The sequence below is a fragment of the Manacus candei genome, unplaced genomic scaffold (assembly GCF_025592945.1).
Source record: "Manacus candei isolate 608988 ecotype Guabito, Panama unplaced genomic scaffold, ASM2559294v1 h1tg000064l, whole genome shotgun sequence".
Lineage (NCBI taxonomy): Eukaryota > Metazoa > Chordata > Aves > Passeriformes > Pipridae > Manacus > Manacus candei.
The window spans coordinates 2,096,511-2,118,663 of record NW_026138112.1 but is presented as its reverse complement, the minus strand read 5'-3'; the positions used below and the strand labels follow the sequence as shown (position 1 = coordinate 2,118,663).

Here is a 22,153-nt window from a genome sequence, read left to right as displayed (position 1 = left end):
TATATATATAAATATACAATATGCACTATTGAGAGTGCACTGTGTTTGGGCCCCTGTCTGTCAGATGTGTGAATCAGAGAGCACAGCACTTGGCTGTGGAGGTTTTTTGCTTGTGTCCTATTTTATAGCCTGTATGATTATGTGTTTACAGAACAGAGTAATCTTGTTGAGAGTCCTTGGTAAAATGCAGACTAGAAGGGTGCAAGAACAAAATGCTATCAGATTAAAGCTTTTACTTATGCCCAGCTAAAGCAGAGACTCTTATTCTATTTTATCAGAAACATTCACCTTTGGAAAACAGTCCCCAGAATACATAAATCACCTGACTTGTTTTGTGCCTCTGTGGTTGAGCTGCTGTTCTGGGGACATTAGGTGTTGGAAACTATTTTGCTGCTGTGTAATAATGCTTTAGGTCAGTAAGTTGGAGACAACTTACTGCTGTGCTAGTGGGCCTGGGCCTCACCTCAGAGCTGGTGGGAGCAGCTCTGGGGTTGTTGTATTGCTGCAATAGGACCTGTTGTTAAACCCTAAGCTGGGTTTACTCAAGCACTAAATACTAAGTGTACTAAGTAGGTCTCAAATACCACCCATCCAAACTGAAGCAGAACTTGGATCCAGACAGCTCCTATGCCAGTCTCTATTTCAGGAAGTTTTCCAGATCCTTGATAAGTGGATACAGAGGGTTAATAATATGTGCACCTCAGCCTGGCTTTTCCCGTGGTGATCTGGTAAAAGCCTCACCATGGGGACAAGGGGTTTCTACCCCTCGTGCCCTGGCCTCGTGCTGGGGTGGGGTGTGTGTGTGCAGGATATTGTGGGTAATGGAGACCCCCCACTGGCCCCTCTTGCCAGATGATGGTGAGGGCAGAGAAGGATGTGGGTGATGGTGGCAGCAGATGGAGCAGGCAAGGGGATGGCGGGTGTTGGCGAGGGTGTGGGGAGCTCACCTCAAAGGCAGGAGGGGTGTACGACTAAAGCTGTTGGTACAGGAACTGAGAAAGGCCACTAGATCAGAAACCAAAGGAGCCAGATAGTAAAAAGCCCTGAGGAAGCAAACTGTAAGCAGGAGAAAGAAAAGAAAAGAAGAAAAAAAAAAAAAAAGAGAGAAACGAAAACACAGTGGAGTTGAGACAGGAGCGAGGTTGTACGGGAAAGGTTTCTACTGGTCAGGCTGATTTTTAGCAGAGTTGGGGTCTTGCATGGTCTGCAACAAATCACTCTAAATGGCACAGACCTTTTGATTCTGCTTTATTTGGTGTTAAAGTAGCCCTCCCTCAGTGCTGGTTCTGGGGGGAGACAGCTTTGCCTGCTCTCAAGGGCTCTCTGCCTTGACGAGGGTTTTCCCCACTGACCCCAAGCAGAGCATCTCCAGGGCAGCTGTGGGACTGCCATGGGTTTGGTTTTTTTACCTTGGTGGAGAGCTGGGATTTTAGCTTCTCCGTCTTGATGGATCTTCTGAGTTGATGAAAACAGTGCAGCAACAGTCATAACAACCCCTCTGCCTCCCACTCTCCCACCTTTCTGGTCCTTTATGGAAATGCATGGACATGCTGTGTCCACACATCCCCAAGGCTGTACCTGCTGGGGACACCTCCTGCACGGACCCTTCCCCTCCAGGGGCACAGCAGGTTACTCTGCCACGTGCATGTTCCCCATTCTGCTTGCAGCCATGAGATACAGTCTGTTTAAATGAGTGTTCCTGTATCATGAACAACTCTCAGCTGAACACCTTGGAGCAGGGAGGGCAGCTCAGCCCCCTGAGTCCCACTGCACCACTGGCTCCTGCAGAGCCAAAACCAAACCCCCCAGTCTACGGGCTGAGAACGCAGCAAACCCACAGAGAGGGGGGACAGTCACCCAAAGGTGCCTTTGGGACCATGTGCCACCCAGACCCTGCCCTGTGGGGCCGGGGCTGCTCACCTGCCAGGCCTCCAGCTGCTGCGAGAGGTTCACCTTCTGCTGGATGGCATCCAGCAGTTGGCTGTTGAGGGACATCATGTCGATCTTGCACTTGCTCAGCTCCACCTCCACTGCATTCTTCCTGTGGGGATCACAGAAATTGGGGCATGTGACTTCTTGTTTTTCTTTACTTTTTTTTTTTTTTTTTTTTTTTTTTTTTTTTTTTTTTAAAGCAAGAGTTAAAAATATCCTTGAGGAGAAGTCAACAATTTCTTTCATTGGCAAGTCCTCGCTTCCTAAACTGTTCATCTCCATTCTATTCTGGACAATCTATTAATTTGAAGAGTGGGACAGAGCTGTTGACATCATTACTATAAAACCAGCAGATTTCTGGTAAGCACACAATGAAGAATACAAAAAGAAAATCAGATGCACTGCTGTGTAAGGTAATATTGTGCCTGGATAATGTGCACGACCTGCCATTTAAGTAGAGATCTAAAACATGGTAAAATCTATATATAAACGTTCTTTCCTTTTCTTCTGTTTACTAATGCATAGAAAAGAACAGTATGTACTAAAAATCAAATGACCTGTGTCTAATCACTTGATCAATAAATTGAAATATCAAACAAACAAACAGACAAAACCTTTAAAGAGTACAATTGTGCTTTTACTTGGTACTTGGACTGAAGGAAGGAATGAAAGGAGAGCTTATCACAGCAAATGCTTTTAAAGAATGACAAACTGTTAAAACTGTTTGAATTAAATGTTATGCTTTAAGGAGAGATCCCAATTTCAATGGGGTTGGGAACACCACTGCTGCATTTCTTTCCAGGCATTTGATGGCCACTGGGCCTGTAACACCATGGACAAGGTTGCCCAAAGGGCCCTGAGTGCTCAGTGGCTGAGATGTTCCAGCTGCTAGTGGACAGGAATTATCCTTCAGGATGGAGTAAGCTGCCCAAGCTGGGAGATGCTGCTCACCATACTGGGAGCACAACAGGTGAGCACAAAGCTTAAGTTTTCAATTAACTGCTGTGTGATGGGAAGCTGTAACATGACTTGCTGGGAACCATCTTTCCTTGCAAACATTTTCGAGAGAAATAATTACATCTTATTAACTGTAGCTAATTCCTCCCCTCCTAATAGCTCCCTTGTGCTCCCCTGCAGAAGAGCAATTTGAGAACTTGTGTTTATATTCCAGGTACTGGTTGCTTTACACTTCCTATTATAGGATCCTGTTTTCCTATTGCTTCCCATGTTGCCAAACTTCAGCTTCAAGCAAAAATTTTCCACGCCAGATGTCTGCCTCGGGCAGTGATTTTATTTCTGTTCAGAGTCAGGGATTTTTTGGGGGAGGGGTTCAACAAAAGCGACTTAACCCTTGAGGTGTGAGGTGGGAAGCATATCACGAGCCTCCCAGGAGGTTCAGTGCCTGGGAACAGCCCACTCGGTCTGGGAGGGATGTTTTCATTTCCAGCAACAAGTCACTCTTGTCTGCTTTCACTTGCTGCCACTTTCTGCTCATTAATCACCCGCCGCTCCCCCCTGCACACTCCTCTCGTCCCCGTTCCCGGGGCTCCTGTGCTGCACGACAGTGAGCCGTAAATATTGGTGCTTTGTGCCAGCAGGGTCATTAGTGGACTGGAGAAACTGTGCCCTTCCACTCCCGGCTCTGGTTTGAGCACCTTAGACAGGCTTTTGCTGCCGAGCTCCCCCTCGCTGGCTGGATATTACCCGGGGATTGATGGCAGCGTGTTGCCATAGCCACAGCACAGCCCGCAACCCACACGCACTGGAAATGTCAGAACCACCTCTCTCTGCGCCTGGCAGACAGCTGGGATGCTCCTGATCCTTGCCAACAGATGGAGGTGTTACAGGGGCAGCGATGGGAATTCGGTAGCCAGCTACCTGGGCAAGAGCAGCAGGGATGATCAGGGCACTTCAAGAAAGGTGAAGGAATGGTACAGGCTGATTTAGCTCCTGCACCTTCAGAGCTGCAATGCTCCTGTGCTTCTCCTCTTGCCTGGGGCTTGAGTTTCCCTAAGAAGATGGACTTCTGGTGTCCTGGTTCATCTGCTTATTGAAGAGATTACCACATATATCCTTTCTAGCTGGAGCACAGAGGTGTGAATGTTTTGCCCCTCTCCTCGGGGTAAAGAGTGCTCAGGGCATTTTGGCAGGCCCAAGGACAGAGCTGGGGAAGGGGGGCATAGGGTACAGGGGAGCAGAACTGCACAGGTGTGCAAGGAGGATGGGGAAAATAAAGAGCCAAACCAGTGGGAGAATCCCAAAAGGAGAAACAGAGAATTACAGGACTGGAGATGTAAGAAAGACCCTGGAACAGGAAAGGAGAGCGAGTGACCAGAGAAATGAAGTGGTTTAGGGAAGAAGCCCAAGCAGGGCTGTAATGGGGATGGGCAGGAAAGCAGGGTGTGTCTGGAAGAGCAAAAGAATTCAAATATGACAAATAGGGCAGACCATTTGGTTCCCTGAAGTCCTCTCCTCCTTGCAGTGACTCATGCCAGCACTAGGGATGGCAAAAACATGCTTCACAGCATCCTCTGTAATGTCCCCAATCCTGCCATGGGGCAGCTCTGGAAATCTGCATCTCCTGCCCTGTTCCCAAGCTCCTGGCAGCATTTCCCAAGTCCAGTGAAACTGAGACTCGCTCCATCACACTGTAACAGCTACTCAGATTTGCAGAGGGTAGGACAAATCCACCCCAGAGGCATCTCCTGCCAAGGCAGTCTGTAACTGCTGACCCAGCCTGGCCTTGGCTGTTGGTGCCACTTACTTGGCAATGGCCTCGTCCCGGTCCCTGATGGCCTGCAGGAGCCGTTCGCTGCTCTCCTTGTCCTCGGCAGCTCCTCGCAGCCGGTCCCGTTCCTCCTTCAGCGTCGTCATTTCCACACTCAGCAGCGTGACCTGTGGGCAGAGGGAAGGTGTGAAACCCAGGGCTGCTCAGGCAAATTCACCACGAGTGTGTGTGTGGAAAAAAAACCCACGTGGGCCAACCTGGAGGCTGAGCTCCCCTGCTTGTAGGAGAAGCTGTGTCTGCTGGGAGGGGGCTGTTAGTGCTGGTGCAACACCTCATAAAGTGTGCTGGCTTTCCCTGGGATGGTGGCAGTGCTGCTCTGAGCAAGATGGTCACTAAGCCTCAGTAACATGCAGAAACAGCACTGAAAACAGAGCAGGACCCATCTGTGACTTTGCTGTCACTATGGCATCGGCACTAAAATATTGCCCCCTCCAAGCAGTTTGTCTTGTGAATGCATCCTCTGAGCCTGCCTGTTGTAATTCTGATCTTTCCAGGGTTAAATTATTGCTAACATAATTTAGCAGCAAATAAGATTTTTTGAAGGGGCCATTACGTCTCCTGTAGAATGAAGCTGTAGACAAAGGATGTGAAAATTCCCTTTCATGCCATGGAAGGTGTTACTGGCACATCTTACAATTTTAATTAGACTTTAAAATATGTGTGGAGTCTTAAATAGTCTGAGAAATGATCTATCGTTTTGGTCCTGTGCAGAGTGAGTTAATAGGGTGTAAAATCATGCAAGGATCGCATTAGCAGAGCTTTGCAATATTTCATACACGTTTAATTTCTTTTGTCTAGGGCACACACATGCTCTGTTACACTACTCCATCACCTGGAAACCCTTCCAGCGTTTGACCCACCTCCTGTCTCTAAATGCAGCTCAGTAGTGCTTGAATCTTCAAAGAAATCTTTAAATAGAGGGCAGACAGTCAAAAAGGGCTCATCACATCCAGGGCGTGGGAGGATCTGCCGTTAGGGCGGTGTGGCTGGGCCGGGGGGAGGAGGGTGTGAACACACCCTGTCTGTGTGCAGAGACTCCCCATGGTGTCCCAGGGCTGCCAGGGAATTGGGGAGCTGTTCCTGAGCCCTGCCCTCCCACAGCCCCCCGTGGGGTGCACCTCAGGGCAGCGATGGGGCAGAGAGCAGTAGTGGGGCAATGTGAAAGGTGCTGAGCACTTCTGCAGAATTCCCAGGGGACATAGGATCAAGAGGCCCAAAACACAGTGTTTGGGGAATGTTTTGGGATTTTAACTAGTTTTATCTGTGCTTCAGGTAAGAATGGGATGCCACTGAGGGAGAAGACGGACAGGGAGAAGATGTGAAACCATTTCCCAGTGTAGACAGAGGCAGGGGTGACTCCCATCCCCACCAGCTCACCTTGCTCTCAGGCAGGAGCAATGAATGTGTGTGGTGCTACAGTTCCAAAAGCCATTTAGGAGGAGTTTCCCTTTGATTGTATCAATACCAGTGACAGCACAGAGAAATGAAGAGGCAGCAGAGCACTGCTCCCCCAGGTTGGACCCGATTTCCATGTGCATCGATTTTCTTTAGCACCTGAACAGAAGATGATGTTGCCTCTTCAGTGGGAGGTGAGAATAATTATTAATGTGGAGCAAGTGCAAGGATGGGTTACAGGCAAAAGCTGTGGGAGATGTGTGCTTGCTGTGAGAGGCTGGAGGATTTCTCCAAGAGCAATGTCTGCTACATTGGTAGCTATGCCCCATCTTTCTTCATATCACATAGAGGTGTAAGAAGAAAATAGAGGTGCAGTTTTCCATTTGTTCACTAATTATTCAGAACTCTGGATGTCAGAGACCCCTAAAAGCAGAGACAGGGTTCCAGATTTGTGATCCAGGCCAGGTCTTCTGGTCCTTCTTGGCTGGGGAGTTTGGGATGATCAGTCACAGCAAAAAACAACCACGTGCTGCTCCCTCCTAGTGTCCTGTCAAGGCCTCGTGTGTGAGGTGCTGCTCCAGACACGCAGGGTGGTGTACAGGTGGTCACTCAAAACGTGTGAAAGAGCCTCGAAAGGTCTCGGTCAGCAGAGCCAGGTTGCAGTCATCAAGCCCTTGTGTCCTCTGTCTCAGGTGTGTTTAAGGGCAAGGGGGACCTGGGGGTGATGCACAGGACCATGGCAGCACAGCCAGAGAAGTGTCTGGGCTCATGTCTCACTGGGGCAGAAGTTTGGACCCCCAGTATTGTCTCTTGTGGTGGCCACATCGCTGAGAGGAGCAGTCCTCTGAGAAGGATGGGCTCCAGGGCTGCTCCCCTTCTCCACTCTGCCTCTGACCAGCTGCTCTGTCAGCAGGACCATTTCCCACCCCCCCACACAGGCAGCCATCACTGCTGGGGTATTTAATGATGCTCGCACTCTTTTCAGTCCTGTGGTGGGAGCCCCCACAGCCCTACACAAGGCTGTCAGACTTGTGCTGACTTTCTGAACAGGGATGTTTTCCTATTTATTCTCTAAAGGGTTACATCAAAAGGGCAATACAGCACCACTGCCAAGACCAGTGTTAATCCCATTCCCTGCTCCAGTGCAGTTGGTGCTGCACAAGCACCTTCACCAAAGGATGCTACTGCTGCAGCCTCTGGATCCCCTCCAGCATTTGGAGTCTTGTCCCACAGAAACAGAGATTGCAGAGCATCTCCTTGGGTGCCTCTCTCCAGTTACTGCTCTTGGCACAGGACCTCAGACATGGGTGGTGCTACATTCAGTGCAGATGGAGTGGGATTCTGTGCCTTGGCTGTGGAGTTGGTTTCAGGGCTGGATCATTTGTTGCTGTTGAGATTGCCTTTGCCCTGTTGGCCCTGGGGTGACAGGCTGGCCATGATTAGGATTCTCTGAGTGTGCATTTCTGAGGGTTTTGTGATGCTGCTATGGAAGGGGTCAAACCCTGTTTCATGCACAGCAGAGCAGCACTGTTATATCCACCCAGTGGATGTATATGTCTTTCACAAGGGCTTAGTGCAAGCAATTTGGGTCAGACTGGAAACCTTTGGGTTTCTAGTACCCCATACCAAGCAGACTTGTACTTTGGGGTCTTCTGCTGAGATGAACTTAAGCAACACAGATTGGCTGAAAAGTGGACTGGGAGAAAGGTTTAAAGGAAGTTTGGCTGTTTGAGACAATACCTGGGATGGACCCCAGACAACCTGTCAAAAACTCTCCTTCTAAATGCATAAATCCTCTGCACTGGGTTTAACAATGTCTCCCTCATCCAGCCATAAGTGTTTTGGCCTAAATCCTCCTGGGTTATTTATCCTGTTGATCTCTTCGATGGAAGGCATGTCTTGGAGGATGAACACTGGTGTTACAAGACCACATGTAAAGTGTGGGGATTGCTAACCTGGCTGTGCAGTCGCTGCAGCTCCTCCAAACTCTGCCTCAGTTTCCCCCGTTCTCCCTCCATTAATTCCCTCAGGGCTCGTGAATCCTCACTTGTTCTCCTGATCTGTTCCTCTAACGTGTCGTCGTCGCTTCGTCGAGAGCTCTGAGAGCGGGAGAGAAATCTCTTGCTCAGATTTCACTTTAAAAAAGGCAATTGCATTAATTTGATACTGGTTTGGGATGGAGGTACTAAACAAGGAAGAAGGAAATGTGAATGTGACCTCGGTAGAGTTTCAGGGTTTTTCCCAGATACCTCCACAGTGGAAATGTGCTCAGCCAGTGGTAGTGCTTGTACACATGATACAAAGAGCATGCAGAGCTTAACACAAACCAAATGTACAGAGACCTGCTTGGTAACATATGGCTACAATCTCTGTGTCTGTGGACCTTTTGCAGGACTTTCCACATTTTATTTAACAAATACAACTTCATCTCTATACTCAGCCTTCTTGCAGCTGTTATGGGTCCTTAAACTAGGAGGGTGAGTACTCCCAAGCAGGTCTGCAGCTGCAGGGTCTGCACTGTGTTCCTCACCATGGCATCTCAAATAAGTCATCCTGGCAATGCAACCAGCTTGTGGAGGATGGGAACAGGCCTGATTTGAGCCATTGTGAAAAGTGAGGTGTTTTCTTGTAATTCTGCACTCCTGTGGATGCTGAGTGGTCCTCCCCTCCTGCTCAGCAGCCTGGGGACAATATCCCACAGACATCATCTTGTGCCAGCAAAACCTTTCACCTGTCTGGCAGCTCTTGCCATGACACTCACACCCACTGACAATTCGCAGGGACAGAACCTACCCACATAGGGGTTGCAATGCTTTTGTGATGCTATTGCTAATAAAGCAAGGTTAGGAAAACCCTAAGAGAAATAACTGAACTGTGATGTATAAGGCAATCTGCAGTATTTCCACGTTGAAACTCTAACTTACTGAAAATCTCAAAGTAAGCCTATGTTTATTAATTTTCCAGAATGACTCCCAGGCCAACGACGGTTGCATGAGCTTGAAACTTATTGCATGAGCTTGGAACTTTAGGTGGTCTGACCATTGCAGGGCTGAAACCCCACATGCTTGGCTCTTGTCTGACCATTTGAGACACATGGAGCAGCTGTGCACTGTGACAGCCCATCTCTGTGGGCCACAGAGGTTTTCTTGGAGACTGGGAACTTCCAGATCCAGCAGAACCTGCAGCAAGCTCTGTCACCTGGGCCCGGGACATGCACAAGCCAAGGTGTCTCTGTGCCACCAACTTACCGTGGAGTCTGCCCCATCCAGCACATTCTGTATCAGTCTTTTGAGCTCACTGAGAGCTGCCCGAAGGCTCCCGGCTGGGACGTCTTTGGCTGATGAGGTTTCTGAAGACTCGTCCATGGAGGAGTCTGTGGAGACGGCGGAGTCGGCGCTGTCGTTCCCTCTGAGGTGGGAGCAGAGATACCGCACTTGGCAATAGGCCTCCCAGAGCTGCAGCCTCAGCTGAAACAAGAGACAAGAGGCTGGGACACCAAGGCCATGGAAATCCTCCTTCTGTGGTAAAGTGAAGCATTTCAGTGTTTGCTGAACCTCACAAATATCTGTCTAGCTTGCTCTGTTGGTTTTGAAATGGATGCAGAGGTTTGGCTTCATGTGGTCAAAAGGGTGTTGTTCCCAATTTTCTGGCCCTTAGTTCAGCTCCAAACCCAGATCAAATGCAATAAACTCCCTTTCCCTCAGGGGCTGGTCACAGAGGCCTGTGGGCTTTCCCAGGGGCTGGAGGGCAAATACCTGCTCTCGTTCTTGTTCCAGCTCCTCTGCCTCCATGCTCTGCTCTATCTCAGATAGGAGGGATGTGCTGGTTGTGTTGAGGTTTTGGAGGCTTCTCTCCTCACTGAGCTCCTCTACCTTCCCCTGCAGCTGCCGGTAGGACAGACGCACCTCCTGGAGCTCCATCTGGCTTTGGTGCAGCTTGTGAAGAAAATCAAGGTATTGGAAAAAAAGTATTAGTGGAGGTGATAAGGACTGGATGAATCTCTTGGTTTCTGAAGGAGCTGGGAGGGAGAAATGAGTGACACAAAGCAGGGTTTCCAGCCAGGAGAAAAGTACTCTTGGCTAGTGTTGCTATTTATTGGAGCTTAATAATCTCCAAATGTCATTAGACATTGTTTAGACTCCAGAATATCCTGAAAGATAAAAATAGCAAGTTAATCAGCACTAAAATGAGAAACATTGTGAAGAAGTTAGGACTCAGGTAAAACAATTTGCTGAAAACAACACAGTAGGAAATGAATCCAAAAAGAAAGTGATACAGACAGATTTTTAAAAAATATATGCACAAATACAAATACATGTTAAAAAAAGGAAAAATATTTCAGGGCTGTTTTGCAGACCTGGGGATTCAGGGGTTGTTAACCCATGGCAGCAAAATGGAAAAATCTTGCTCTCTCTCAAGATGTCATAAGCCCCAGAGGTGCCTGGTGGTTCTCTGGGGGGTGATGTTTAGTGACACATGGCTATGAACAGCACAGGAAACTGTCTGAGCAGTGAGAGCCACGAGGCCAGTGACTGCCCTCTGGGACAGCAGGGTCTAAAGAAGCCCTTTCTTAGAAAATTAACTAAAATGAACTACAACCGAAATTCTCTGCTTCTTTTGATATTTACCTAATTTCCCCAGAACCCTGTCCCACACCCTTGCTCAGATCTCCCTCCTAAGCTGCTCTTTGCTGTCACTGAGGCTCCTGTTATCTGTTCCCAGATCCCAGGGAACACCTGGGACCTTACTTGCTGCCATGAGGCGTTTTATTCTATGGATTTATGAGTTGTTTTGACTCTCGGTTCTTGATTATCTTCCTGGCCAATTTTGCCCCAAAACGTGTCTTTTACTGCATTTCCCCATCCCTTCCCTGCCTCACTGCTGCCTCCTCACCTGCAGGTCCTTGTCATGGCTTTGTCTCTCCAGGATGAGCACTCGGTCCTGCAGCTCCTCCACGGTTCCCTGGAGCAGGTCGTTCTCCTCCATCATGGCACTAAGGCGATGCTCCAGCTCCCGCTTCCTGTCCGTCAGCATTTTGATCTGCAGAGGAAAGAGAGGCAGTGTCGGAACCCCACACTTTGCAGGAAGCAGAGAGGAGGGAAATCACATTCCGGAGAGAGAAATGAAACAGCAAAAAAAAGCCAAAGTAGGTACATAAGCATTCTGGACCTGTATGAGAGAAACTTTGTGTGTGTGGTTTAAAGCTTAGGAAGGCTCTGGAAGGAAACTCCTCCTTCTCCAGGCTGCAAAGGCAGCTCTAAAAGGGCTGGGTGGGCATTGGCAGGTCAGGGAGCAGGCAGAAATGTCCAAAGGGATTAAGCAGAGACCAGCCCTGCCCACCCCTTCTACCTTAACATTTGCAAGACTGGGCAAAACTAGTTACTTTTCCTGGCTAGTCCCTAACTGAGCATGGTAGCATTTTCTCCTGTATGGGTGCTGAAGACCACAAGGTGAGCCAGCAGGATCCAGGGTGAGCCTGTGGGATCCTGCTCCCCACAGGGCTGTGCCACAGTACTGCTCATAGCTGTTCTTAATTGCTGTGTGTTCATCAGGTCCTCATCAGGGATTTTTCTGTCTTTTTCCTTGTGAAGACTCCTTTCTGTGCCATGCTTATTTTTAGCCTCCCAGTGATCAGTTGCCTTTAAAATTGGTTCATTTCTTTTAATTGTCAAGGGCAGTGATTTCAGGCGGAGGGACAGTGTGCCAAACAAACCCTCCATGACTCAGTTAGCTGGGAACAGTGCACAGGATGAATCAGCACTAGCCAAGGTCACTTCTTGTTTAACCAAGAAGAAGGAGCCTTTTCCCAGATTAGTACACACAGGATCTCTGGGGACTGGCATGCCAGCCATCCACCAGCCCAGTATAACTCTAAATAGTCCCTATGGCCTCCTTTCAACCCATGGACCGTAGACAAATTCAGCAACTTCCCATTGTTTTCTTGGCCTTTTTAGGACCTTGTCTCTTTGCTGCTTTCCAGGTTGCTGGAAAGATTTGGCTGCAGAAAGGAAAGTTAGCCAAGTGTGTTGACTTGCTATTTCCGTAGGGTAAAGGCTGCTGGAGGTATTGGAAACTGCTCTTAGGTGACTAATGGCTTCTGAGATGTCTCTGCCCACCACCATCATGATTTGAGAGGGTTGGAGAAAGAAAAATAAGAGGTTTAATACAGAGGTTGTAGCAAGAGTTTGTATTTGGCAGGCAAACCAGTAATGAACACAGTGTGAATAACTGTATAACGGAGCCCTGGGCCATGGGAAGGACATGGGGAGAATGGGGTTTGGAAAGCAAAACAGGAGGGAGGTGAGGAGGCAAGGTGGGCATGCACAGTGACAGGCATGCATGGTAACAGCGATGGACACGCAGGCAAACCCTTCCAAGCCTCCGTACTTACTTCAAGGACCTGCTGCTCCACACCAAGGGGAGGGGAAGAAAAGGCGAGGGACCAGCAAGGAGCAGGTGGGAGTGGGAGAAAAGAACAAATTGAGAGATTTTAGGAAAAGCTTTTCCAGACGGCCTTTAAATAAAAGAACTGGCTGGGCAGTAGAGTTGGACATCTACCTGTGCAGTTCCTGCCTACATGGTTCCCAGTGACACCTCATCAGGGAAGGGAAGAGGAAGGAAGGTTGTATCATTCCTGCTAATGTACCAAAGTTAAAACAGGCAGGGGCTCCTTGCTTTCCCAAGTGCGTGGTTCAGAGGCAGGAGAGGATTGCTGCTTCCTTTGCAAGCGTGAGGAACAGGATAAAAAAAACCCCTTGCAGTCCTTCCCACCGTGCCCCAGAGTTTAACCCAAACTGGGCAGCAGCCCTGCAGGAGCACAGCTGTGGTTTAGCTCCTGGAAGATCCTTCTCATCCATTCATTTTCTGGGAATGCTGTGGCCAAGGCAGCACTGGAAGCTGGCCTGAGCCAGCCCAGCCATCCCTGGGCTGCAGCAAAAATTCCTGCTGGAGGAGTCCTTTACCCCACTGCTGCCACCCCTCTGTTTGCTCCAACAGCAGGTTCTGTTTACTCAGTTCAGGGAGGGTCATTACACAAGTGAAAACAGCCCTGGCTGCCTTCTGAAGGAGCTGGGCCGAGCGCAGGTGACTCACCTCGGCCTGGAGGCTCTCCAGCCGCACGATGTGTTGGCTGCTGGAGGAGTTCTTCTCCCGAAAGTCCTCCCGGAGGGTGTGGACCTGCAGGGAGAGCTGCCGCTCCACCTCCGACGCCTGCAAGGAGACACCAGCTGGCGTTACCCCAAGGGTCGTCACACAGACCCAAAGCAGTTATCTCCTCCTGCACAGGAGACCTGCCCTCGTATGACTTCTGCAGAAGTCCTAGTTTTGGCAGAAACTCTGAATCCTGCACTGTTTGGGTGAGTGAAAAGCTCATCCTGGACAGACGTTGAGGAGAGCTGCCATTTAGACCATGCTGATTTTTCCCTTGGGGCAGCCAAGGGGACACAGCCCTTAACTTCCTTCCGCTGCAAAAATAACATGATGATTCCCGTGTCCTACGGGATAATCAGTTTTCCTCAAAAACAGTAGCCTAGCTGAGGTTGAGGAGGAGACCAGGCCACTTACAACGGTGAGGGGAGCCAGCCTCCACAGCTCCCAGGCAATACTACTATTAGACTTATACTTCCTTAACCTCTGAACATCTTTGGCACAGCTCTGGAATAACAAGTGCTCTTTGCCTCTGATTCCCAGCTCCCGTCAGGGCCAGATGGAGAAACATCCGCTCCACATGACTGCCAGCGCAGGATGGCTGGGCTTGTCCCTCTCCCATGTTGAAGGAAGGATGCCCCACTTATGCAGGGTGGTTTGAGGACACTGGAAAGGCCATTCCCACCTGCAGGATCCAGGCTGCAGACAGCCCTTATAGATGACAGCTTAGACATGTTAACTACTCTCCAGAGAGCTTTATGGCTGATTTTTACATGGGGAACACATTTGTTTAGGCTTGTAAGAGAACATAAGGTTTTTATGACAAATCCCTAATGAGACAGCACGAATGGATGGTTTTCTATTTAATTAGCCTCCATCAGGCTCCATTACACTTAGGCACAGACCTCCACCTCTGGCACATTAGCTGGAAGTGAATTGATTCCCCTCAAGAGGTGGCACTGCCATCCTGCTCGGACATCCTGTACAGGTGGCATTGATGTCCTGTACAGACAGAGCTGTGTGTCCAGTGGCAAAAGCCATCAGCAGCCATAATGTCTCAGACAGGGAGGTGAGGTGGGAGGGAGGGAGGGGGGTCAGCAGCTGTGGGCGGGTTTGGGAGTGTATCCTTATGTCTGGCAAACATTGGGTCAGGATTTGACTCCGGGACAGAGTTCCCAAGGAGCAGCCCCACCAAAGGGTGCAATGGCTTTGCTCTAGCACCCTGTGACTTGAGGAATGAGCACACAGACCCAGCCTGAGCTGCCCACAAAGGCAACACTACCCCTTTTTAAAAATGGTCCCTTATTTTGCAGAGTCTGCAGCAAAATATTTCAAATCAGAAGCATGAGGTAAAAGGCTGTTCCAGCTCCATCAGGTGGAGGAAAGTGTGGTTGCCCCAATGCTGCTTGCTTGGAGGGGCAGCAGCAGACAGAAGCGTGTCCACCAAAATCAGCCAGGCTCTGACCACTGGCTTCTGGAATGAGAAATGGTTTCCAATAATAAGAAATATTCTTGTCTACCAATTGTTTTTTAGTTCCCTTCTTATCCCGGATTGGCATAACTGGTCTTTTACCCTTTTTTAAAGCCTCACATCAAAGCCCCTTGCATATTGCCCTCACCTCACTTATTAAATAAAGCTTCTTTGCACTGGCAAGGTACTCAAAATATAATGATAGCACAGCACTGTGGGAAGGGGTTGGTTATTTTTCTTCCCTTAGGCAGCTATAGGTTTCAAAGCATCCTGAGCAGCTATTAATTGGTGACACTAAAGAAGATGGATGGATTGTGCTTTTCTTGAATGATTCACTTGCTTTTGTAATGACTGCTGAAACATCTTCATGCTGAAACACTCTGCAGGAGCTATCAAGGATGAAAAAGCACCAGCTGAAAAGTACCGAAGGATTTTGCCTGCAAGATGCTGACCACACTCCCGAGGAGCACAAGTGGCACCAGTGGAGATGACACACCAGAATTCGATGGTTCACTGTATAACATAATTGATATGCTTGAACAATTCTACATACAGAGAGTGTAAATGCACAATACAGCAGTAAGAAACAAGGGACTATTAATGGCACCGTAAAAATCCCCGGTAAGACAATAGATAGCTGCTCTTGCTGGTTCTGCTCCCCATGCTCAGACTGCAGCAGGTGAAGGGATGAGCTGCAAGGATGATTCAGATTGTGGAAAGTCTGTTATACGAAAGGAGACTAAAAAAAGGATGGCTTGTTTTATCTCATGCAGTGAATGCTGAGAGAGGACTCCCTATAAATACATCACGGATGAGCACACAGAAGGGAGAAGCGCTATTTAAGCAGAAGCACAATTTTGGCAGGAAAGAATTATGTGAATAAACTGAATAAGAGTATATTAAGGCTGGGAATAGGAAGATTTCCACATTTCCAAGGAGCTGCAGGAGGATTCTTCCTCCTGCACTCTTACAGTAGTAGAAATGGTGGCAAAAAATTAATTTTGTGATGGGGCTGTATCACTTTATCATGTAGTTTCTTTTAGAGGGCTGCCTATGACAGAAGGGAAATGAATTGACCTCAAAGGTCCTCTCCAGTACCAGACTGCATGCAAGACTATAAGATTTGTATTCACCAGCATTAAATCATCATCTGAAATTTATCTACATGCTGCTCAGCTTACACACTCACACATCTTATTCCCGCAGTTATAACCCACATAGAGGGAAGAAAGGACTCAGTTATGATTAGTATTTAGGTCCCTATGGCAGATGGAATGTTCCAATGTCACCTCAGTACACACCATTCACATCCTACCTCATGCAGTAGAGAATAGTAAAATTAACACTTTCTTTAGCCTCATACACAGTGCAGACAACACTCTCTGACCAAGTGTTCAGCAGAAGTAAACAGAAATGTGTTTCCCTCCACAGGAGGATGAGGAGAGGTCTTCATCCAGTTCTCCTAGACAGGGAAATGGCTGATACCATTTTTGATTTTTCATAGACATGAGACAAAGCCTTCTGAGCTGAGTTCTGCTCATGGAATCCCCCTTTTCATGCTACTTTTGTTTCAGAGGTTATTAACACTGCTGCCAAACTACCCTTTCTAACTGATTATAAACCAGAGATTTTAACATCAATTTGCACTATTTTACGGAAAGCCACCTTGACAGTGTCCAATGTTTTTCAGGCTTTATGGTGTATTTTCATACAGCTTCTAATTCAGTTCTCCACAGTGCTGTACATGTGCATGTGTTACATGTGTGTTTTAAACCATGAGCTCACTACTGATTACTTCTAACATACTCTTTTCCTTAGTGACACCAATTAAGATGAATCCTCCCATCTACACTTTCTCTTTATGGCTTAAATAAGCTATGGTTTTTGTTAAATGGAAGTGAGTTTCTTCTGCCTCAGCCAGTCTGTTGGGCTTTCTCTTCCCCCATCAGTGTTTCCTAAACATTAAAAGCTAAATCTTCTGTGGTTATGCCAATCATTTAGTGATGCATTGATCTTGCTAGAGACAAGTAATATTCTTTGCAGAAAGGCAGACATGTATTGCCCAACATCACAGCTTTGCTCTGTAGTTAAAAAAGAATTAATTTCCTGGGTATGGGCAAATTAGCCAACACAGCCAGCAGGCAGGGTTTGAAACATATCTGCAAAAGCATAGACATCAATTCACAATTAGAAATATTCAATCAACTGTGAGATTTGTTTTCTGGACTTCAGGCAAAGTTTCAATGAGATCTGGGCAGTGTAAGAAGAAAGGAAGAGCAGGAGGACATTTTGGCTTCTGCTCTAATTAAGGGCTTTTTATCATTGCAAACCTGATTAAGTTTCTCTCATGATTAATTCCCCAGTGCTAAAATACACAAAACTGTGTAGATCTTTGGCAGAGAAAGATGGCTTGCCAGTTACAATAACTCCATGAGGTTTAACATCTGGAATATATAAGCAATAAATAAATAAAATAAATATAAATAAATTGGATCACTGACACTCCTGTGAAGTGGGGATCTTTGAAACACTTGGGATGGACTGTGAGAAATTAATGACCTGTAGATTAGTCTCATTCAAAGAAAATCCTCTTTTGGGAGAAAATTTGATAAATTAAACTAACTATATGCAAAATATCTAGCTATAAGTCAGAAAGAAAGAGAGAATGGCAAAAGCTTAATAGACTGTAGATGGGTAAAGAAACCAATGTTTCCATATGATTTACTTCTACAAACAAGATGATTCAGATTTAACAAAGGATATTGAAGATTTTCTTGCCTAAAATAACTAAGACAGAGAAGTCCTAATTAGTGCTAAATTTATAACACTCAGGAGATCGTGTTATTCCTTTTATTAATTTGCTAATAGCTGAGTTCAAGGGACTCCCCATTCCCACTGTGGTCCCATTAACACTTCAAACCACTAATTGCTGCCTCCCCTGGCTGCAGGTTCCTGGATTCCCAGCTCTTCTCGGGAAAGAAAATACATTTGGCTATTGAAACACAAGGAAAGGAGGAAACAACAAAAATCTCACTTTAGAATAATACTTTCAAAAAAATTTGTTAGGATGGCACCATAAGCCACCATCAATATTTTGCACACCCGGGGGTTGCTCAGTTTGAGAATTCTTTGAGAGATTTTTACCAAAGTTTTTAATTCAGGTCAACTTTAAATTATTATTCAAAGCATTAATCTATCCAGGAAAGTTCTTACGTAATAGTGGTGCTTGCATTCATCACCTTTTGAGGGCTTCAGCTTGTATTTGCTGATTTATGTGCCCAGAGGGATTCCCTGTGTCAAGGTACCTCCTCCATTAAGTGTGGAGGATTGGAAAATGTGGTGGGCTGGCCAGAACCCACCCAGCTGCTCTCACTCCCCCTCCTCAACAGGACGGGGGAGAAAATAAGATTAAAAAGCTTGTGGGTTGAGTTAAAGAAAAGGAAATCACTTACCATTAGAGGAATTTGGAGTTAAAACAGTGACTGGAAAAGTAAAAGACAAAGCTCAGACTGGCTATTGCCAGGGGCTGGATTACTAGTGGGGAATTTTTTTTTGGTTTAAAAGGGTGAGAGACGAGGGTGGAGCTGTACTGAGGGTGTATACTGCCCACCCTGGCGGCGTTGTGGCGGTGCCGTTTCCCTTTTTGGTGTGAAGAGATTTTTTTTTGTGGCCGATATCATCAGTAAAGCTGTGAAGGGTGTGTGGCAAGTGAGTATTTTAATGACAATTATTAAATACGCGTTTTGCTGAGGCGAGGAGGGGAATTTATTGGGCCGTGGTGCCCAGGCACTGTCGGTGGGGCTGAGGGGCCCTCTGAGGGGAGGCCGGGGCGGCCCCAAGATGGACACAGCTGGTTCCACCACAGCCACACTCAGGGCACGGCTGAGCTTGTCATCCACTGCCTCTGGAAGAAATGCACTTAGGAAAGGACAAAACACTGTCTGGCAGTGACAGCTGAGGTAAAAAGTGTGAGAAACAGCCCCGTGAGCACCATGGTTGAAGGAGGAGGAGGGTGGGCCTGGCTAAGGGTTTTCCAGAGGCCCTTTTCCCACTTCCCCCCAGTGCAGCGCAGGACATTGGAGCTGGGGAGTGCTGGCCAGCACTGCCCCCATCCCAGCCAAACGATCTGGTGGGTACAAATCATCCTCTTCTTGTCTCATCCCTCACTCTGCTACTGCCCAGGTGTGGGGGATTTAACTACACAGAGTATATAGCCACTTGGTCCCGGTGTGAGAGCTGCAAACTGCCGGGAAGAAGGTGTGTGGAAAAATGAGAATTCAAGGAACCTGCAACACTTACAAGGTATTTTGGTTGTAAATATCCAACAGAGACGATTAACATTGATCCTACGGGATATTTTTAGAAAAAAAAATGGATTTTTAAGACTGTACAAGTGCTATCTAATACATACTTATTGTATATCTGGTAGCTATAAGCAGACAGGCAGGTGGACTAAATACCAGTAGCCAGAGTGGCTATATCTGCTCAGGTTTTGCAGGTGAGATTTACTTCCTAACAGAGGTTTCTTTTTCTGCTCAGGAACCATCTCTGCAACCTGCCATAGCACCTGTCAGCCCACCCTTTGTGTTCTTCCTGCTTTGACCCCCTGACTGCTGCTTCATTTAGGTAAGGTACGTGAGGCAGCCTCAGTAGGGACATGCAGCATCCAGCCTGAGGTGTCCTCACTGGGGCCAGGCCTCAAAGCCATACACCTATGTGAGATTGTGAGCTGGATGTGGCACCTGTTTCCCTCCCTCTGCACCTTTTTCAGTGCAATTCAGGCAAATTACTTTGTATCTGGCATTTGGTATGTTGGTACCACACCCCTTCACGCCCAGCTATCTGCACTTTTCTTTACATGCCTGCAGGTCTTCTCCTGGTTATTCCTTCTCTCCTCTTGTTTGGAGGGTCCCATAAATCCCTATCTGCTCAGGCAGAAGGATTTGATTCTGTGACACAGTGCCTGACCTCCTTTGTTACAGCCATGCAGGCTGATGAGCCTTCCCTTCAGTGGGAAACAGGCTGGCACAGGCGAGCTAGATTGGTTGGGGGGTCCTATATGACAACAGAGCAGGGGGACAAAAGAGGAAACAAAAGAGCATTATTTTTGCACAAAATGGATTTGTCAAGAAAAAAAGGAAATCAAAGATCCAAAGGGTAGCTAAAGCCAGGAGACTGACTAATGGAGAAAAGGCACTGGAATGACTCTTTTATAAGCATCAGGCTCGGGACACATTACTGATGGGAAAAGCCTCATGGCTGTAGCTTTAAACCTATCCTGAGAGGATTCTGTGAGACAAAGGGCAGCAGTGGCAGCTTATGCTAAGCTCTGCACTACTTTCACAATTGAGACATTTTGGAAATATGAGCCTTCATTTTCCAAATGAGAAAGTGAGAATTCTTTGCTGCAGATTTATTTCCTTTCCCTTCTGTAGGGCAAGTGGGAAATGCCTGGCATGTCCTTTGACCTCCTGTTTACCACTGAACTCCCAACCTGTGTTGTAAAATAAAACAAACCAAGAATGTGTGCTGTTTCTTCTCAACATGTCCCAGTCATGCAGTGGCTGCCGTGGGTGGCAATGGGTTAATGCCCATCAGCTCTGATGCCTCACACCTGAGAGGCAGAGGCCCAGCTGGCCCTAAGGGAGAGCAGGGAGCACCTGGGGCTTTTTCTGGGGGAGTGGGCTGGAACCTGCTCGCTGAGGTGAAGTGTTGTTAGAGTGGAGATGTTTAGTTCCTTGGTGGAAACCTCTGTAAAACTTAGCTTGCCTCAGACTGAAGCTGGATTGCCTGTTTTGGGAGGTGAAGTGTTTGCCTTGGCTGACTTTGGTTGCTTCCCATGTTTCTCACGGCTGGAAGACTGGAAGTGCTGCTGGAGATGGACATAATAAGGTACTGCTACTTTTTTATTTCCAAGCGTCCTTGAAAAGTCCTTTTCATAAAGACAGTGAACTTTTGCTGCATCATTAAGCAAAGCATGAAAATAGAGTAGATTGGCAGGGTTTTCCTGGCAATGTAATTGTTCTTTTTATCCCTTCCTATAAGGTTAGGTTATATATGAGAACCAGTTTGTAAGGCAAACACCTGAATGCTTTGGTGAAGAGCTTAGGGGAATGAATGCAAAATGGTGGTCTTCATCTTGTCTTTTATTAAGTGCTCAGATAACTGTTTGACTGAGGCCAAATCAATTTACAGGATTAGGAACTGCTTTTTAGAACAAAAGCACAGGCAGTTGTGTGCCATATGGGGGCAACTCTATCTGGGTGTAACATCTCCAGGTTCATTGTCTGAATGAGAGAAATAGCTTCACAAGTGGCTGTGGGTTGTGCACATGTTTTAGGAGGTGCTTAAACACGAGCCTCCTTTTTTTTTTTTTTTTTTTTAATGTTTTATTCTTGACCTAAGCATTTGGCTCTTGTGGAGAGGAAAATACAGTGTGTGGAAAAATGAGTCAGCCAGCTTCCTGTGGGAGGGACTGCCGGAGGCACGATGCTTTGAATGCTGCAATAAATTAGCACTGGAGATAACTCAGAGGACAAAGTGTGCCTGGAGGACACGCCATGCTAAGTAGTGCACGAAGTGGCTCTTGCTCTCTGTGTGCAAATTCCCCTTGCAGAAGTAGTGTGGGAGATGAGACAGCTCTGCACAGAGGCTCCCAGGCTGGTGTCTGGGCTCTGAACAGAGCTGAATATGGGCTTGTTGGCAGCAGCCTGGCTCCTGGTTGTTGAGGAGGAATAGGGTAAGAACATGTAACACTATCAGGGTCTCCTAGTTCCGTGTGGATGCTGCACATCACTTGGAATGAAGCATTTGTTCCTCTGCACTTCAGTTATCTGTTTGCACGTGGAAGCAGAAAGGGCTTATGGCTGCAATAATTGATCTGGTCTTGCTCAAATGGAGCTGAGAGGAACCACAACATTAATTTCAGTGGAGCACATCTTGGGTCCAACATGTTGCAAGGGGGTCTGGGACCTTCAGGTTAAAAAGTCTGTCATTCCCCCCACAGCTGTGTGTGAGACTGCAGTTCCTGAACTTCTGTCTTGGACTAGCAGAGGGAATGGTACAGTTTGAAAGGTAGATGGTTCATGTTTTGCATCAGTAAGTTCAGTGGTCTGCTCTCCTAGATAATTTCTAATGCATTTCTAATGCCTAATTTCCATGAATAAGTTATTTTTCCCCTGACAAAAGGCTATTTCATCTTGATAGAGCATTTTGGCTGTTACCTTTGATGTGGGTTTTTAATCCAGATTTGCTTGAGCTTAGTCTGACTTTTCTATGTGAGCTAAAGGTTGAAAAATATTCCAGTAAATTTCTAGTGAGCCATAAGCATGGGTCAGATGACAGGATAATGAAATACAAAATGCCTGACTAGTTTGGAAATAACTGAACTGGAAACATGAAGACTTGACCTGGTCATTAAA

General features: G+C 47.2%; 1 protein-coding gene and 1 long non-coding RNA gene across 5 annotated transcripts in view; one reads left to right on the top strand and one right to left on the bottom strand.

Annotated features, from left to right (window-relative positions):
* Nucleotides 1–22,153, bottom strand: part of BICDL1 (BICD family like cargo adaptor 1) — a 47,204-nt gene that overhangs the window by 2,765 nt on the left and 22,286 nt on the right. For 2 of the 4 annotated variants that reach the window (XM_051805390.1, XM_051805393.1), the window contains exons 3-9: nt 13,208–13,324; nt 11,009–11,155; nt 9,871–10,050; nt 9,364–9,582; nt 8,071–8,214; nt 4,697–4,827; nt 1,921–2,041 (exon numbers count right to left, since the gene is read on the bottom strand). In XM_051805390.1, the coding sequence (XP_051661350.1) occupies nt 1,921–2,041; nt 4,697–4,827; nt 8,071–8,214; nt 9,364–9,582; nt 9,871–10,050; nt 11,009–11,155; nt 13,208–13,324 (1,059 nt within the window). Of the gene's footprint in view, nt 1–961; nt 1,057–1,920; nt 2,042–4,696; nt 4,828–8,070; nt 8,215–9,363; nt 9,583–9,870; nt 10,051–11,008; nt 11,156–13,207; nt 13,325–22,153 lie in introns of those variants that run through there. The other 2 variants (XM_051805392.1, XM_051805391.1) reach the window with 2 other exon arrangements.
* Nucleotides 1,053–20,898, top strand: LOC127478994 (uncharacterized). The gene is made up of 7 exons (XR_007907430.1): nt 1,053–2,292; nt 2,735–2,902; nt 9,080–9,638; nt 10,000–10,068; nt 11,015–11,261; nt 15,119–18,691; nt 19,272–20,898. It is a non-coding gene; the product is annotated as an uncharacterized LOC127478994 (long non-coding RNA).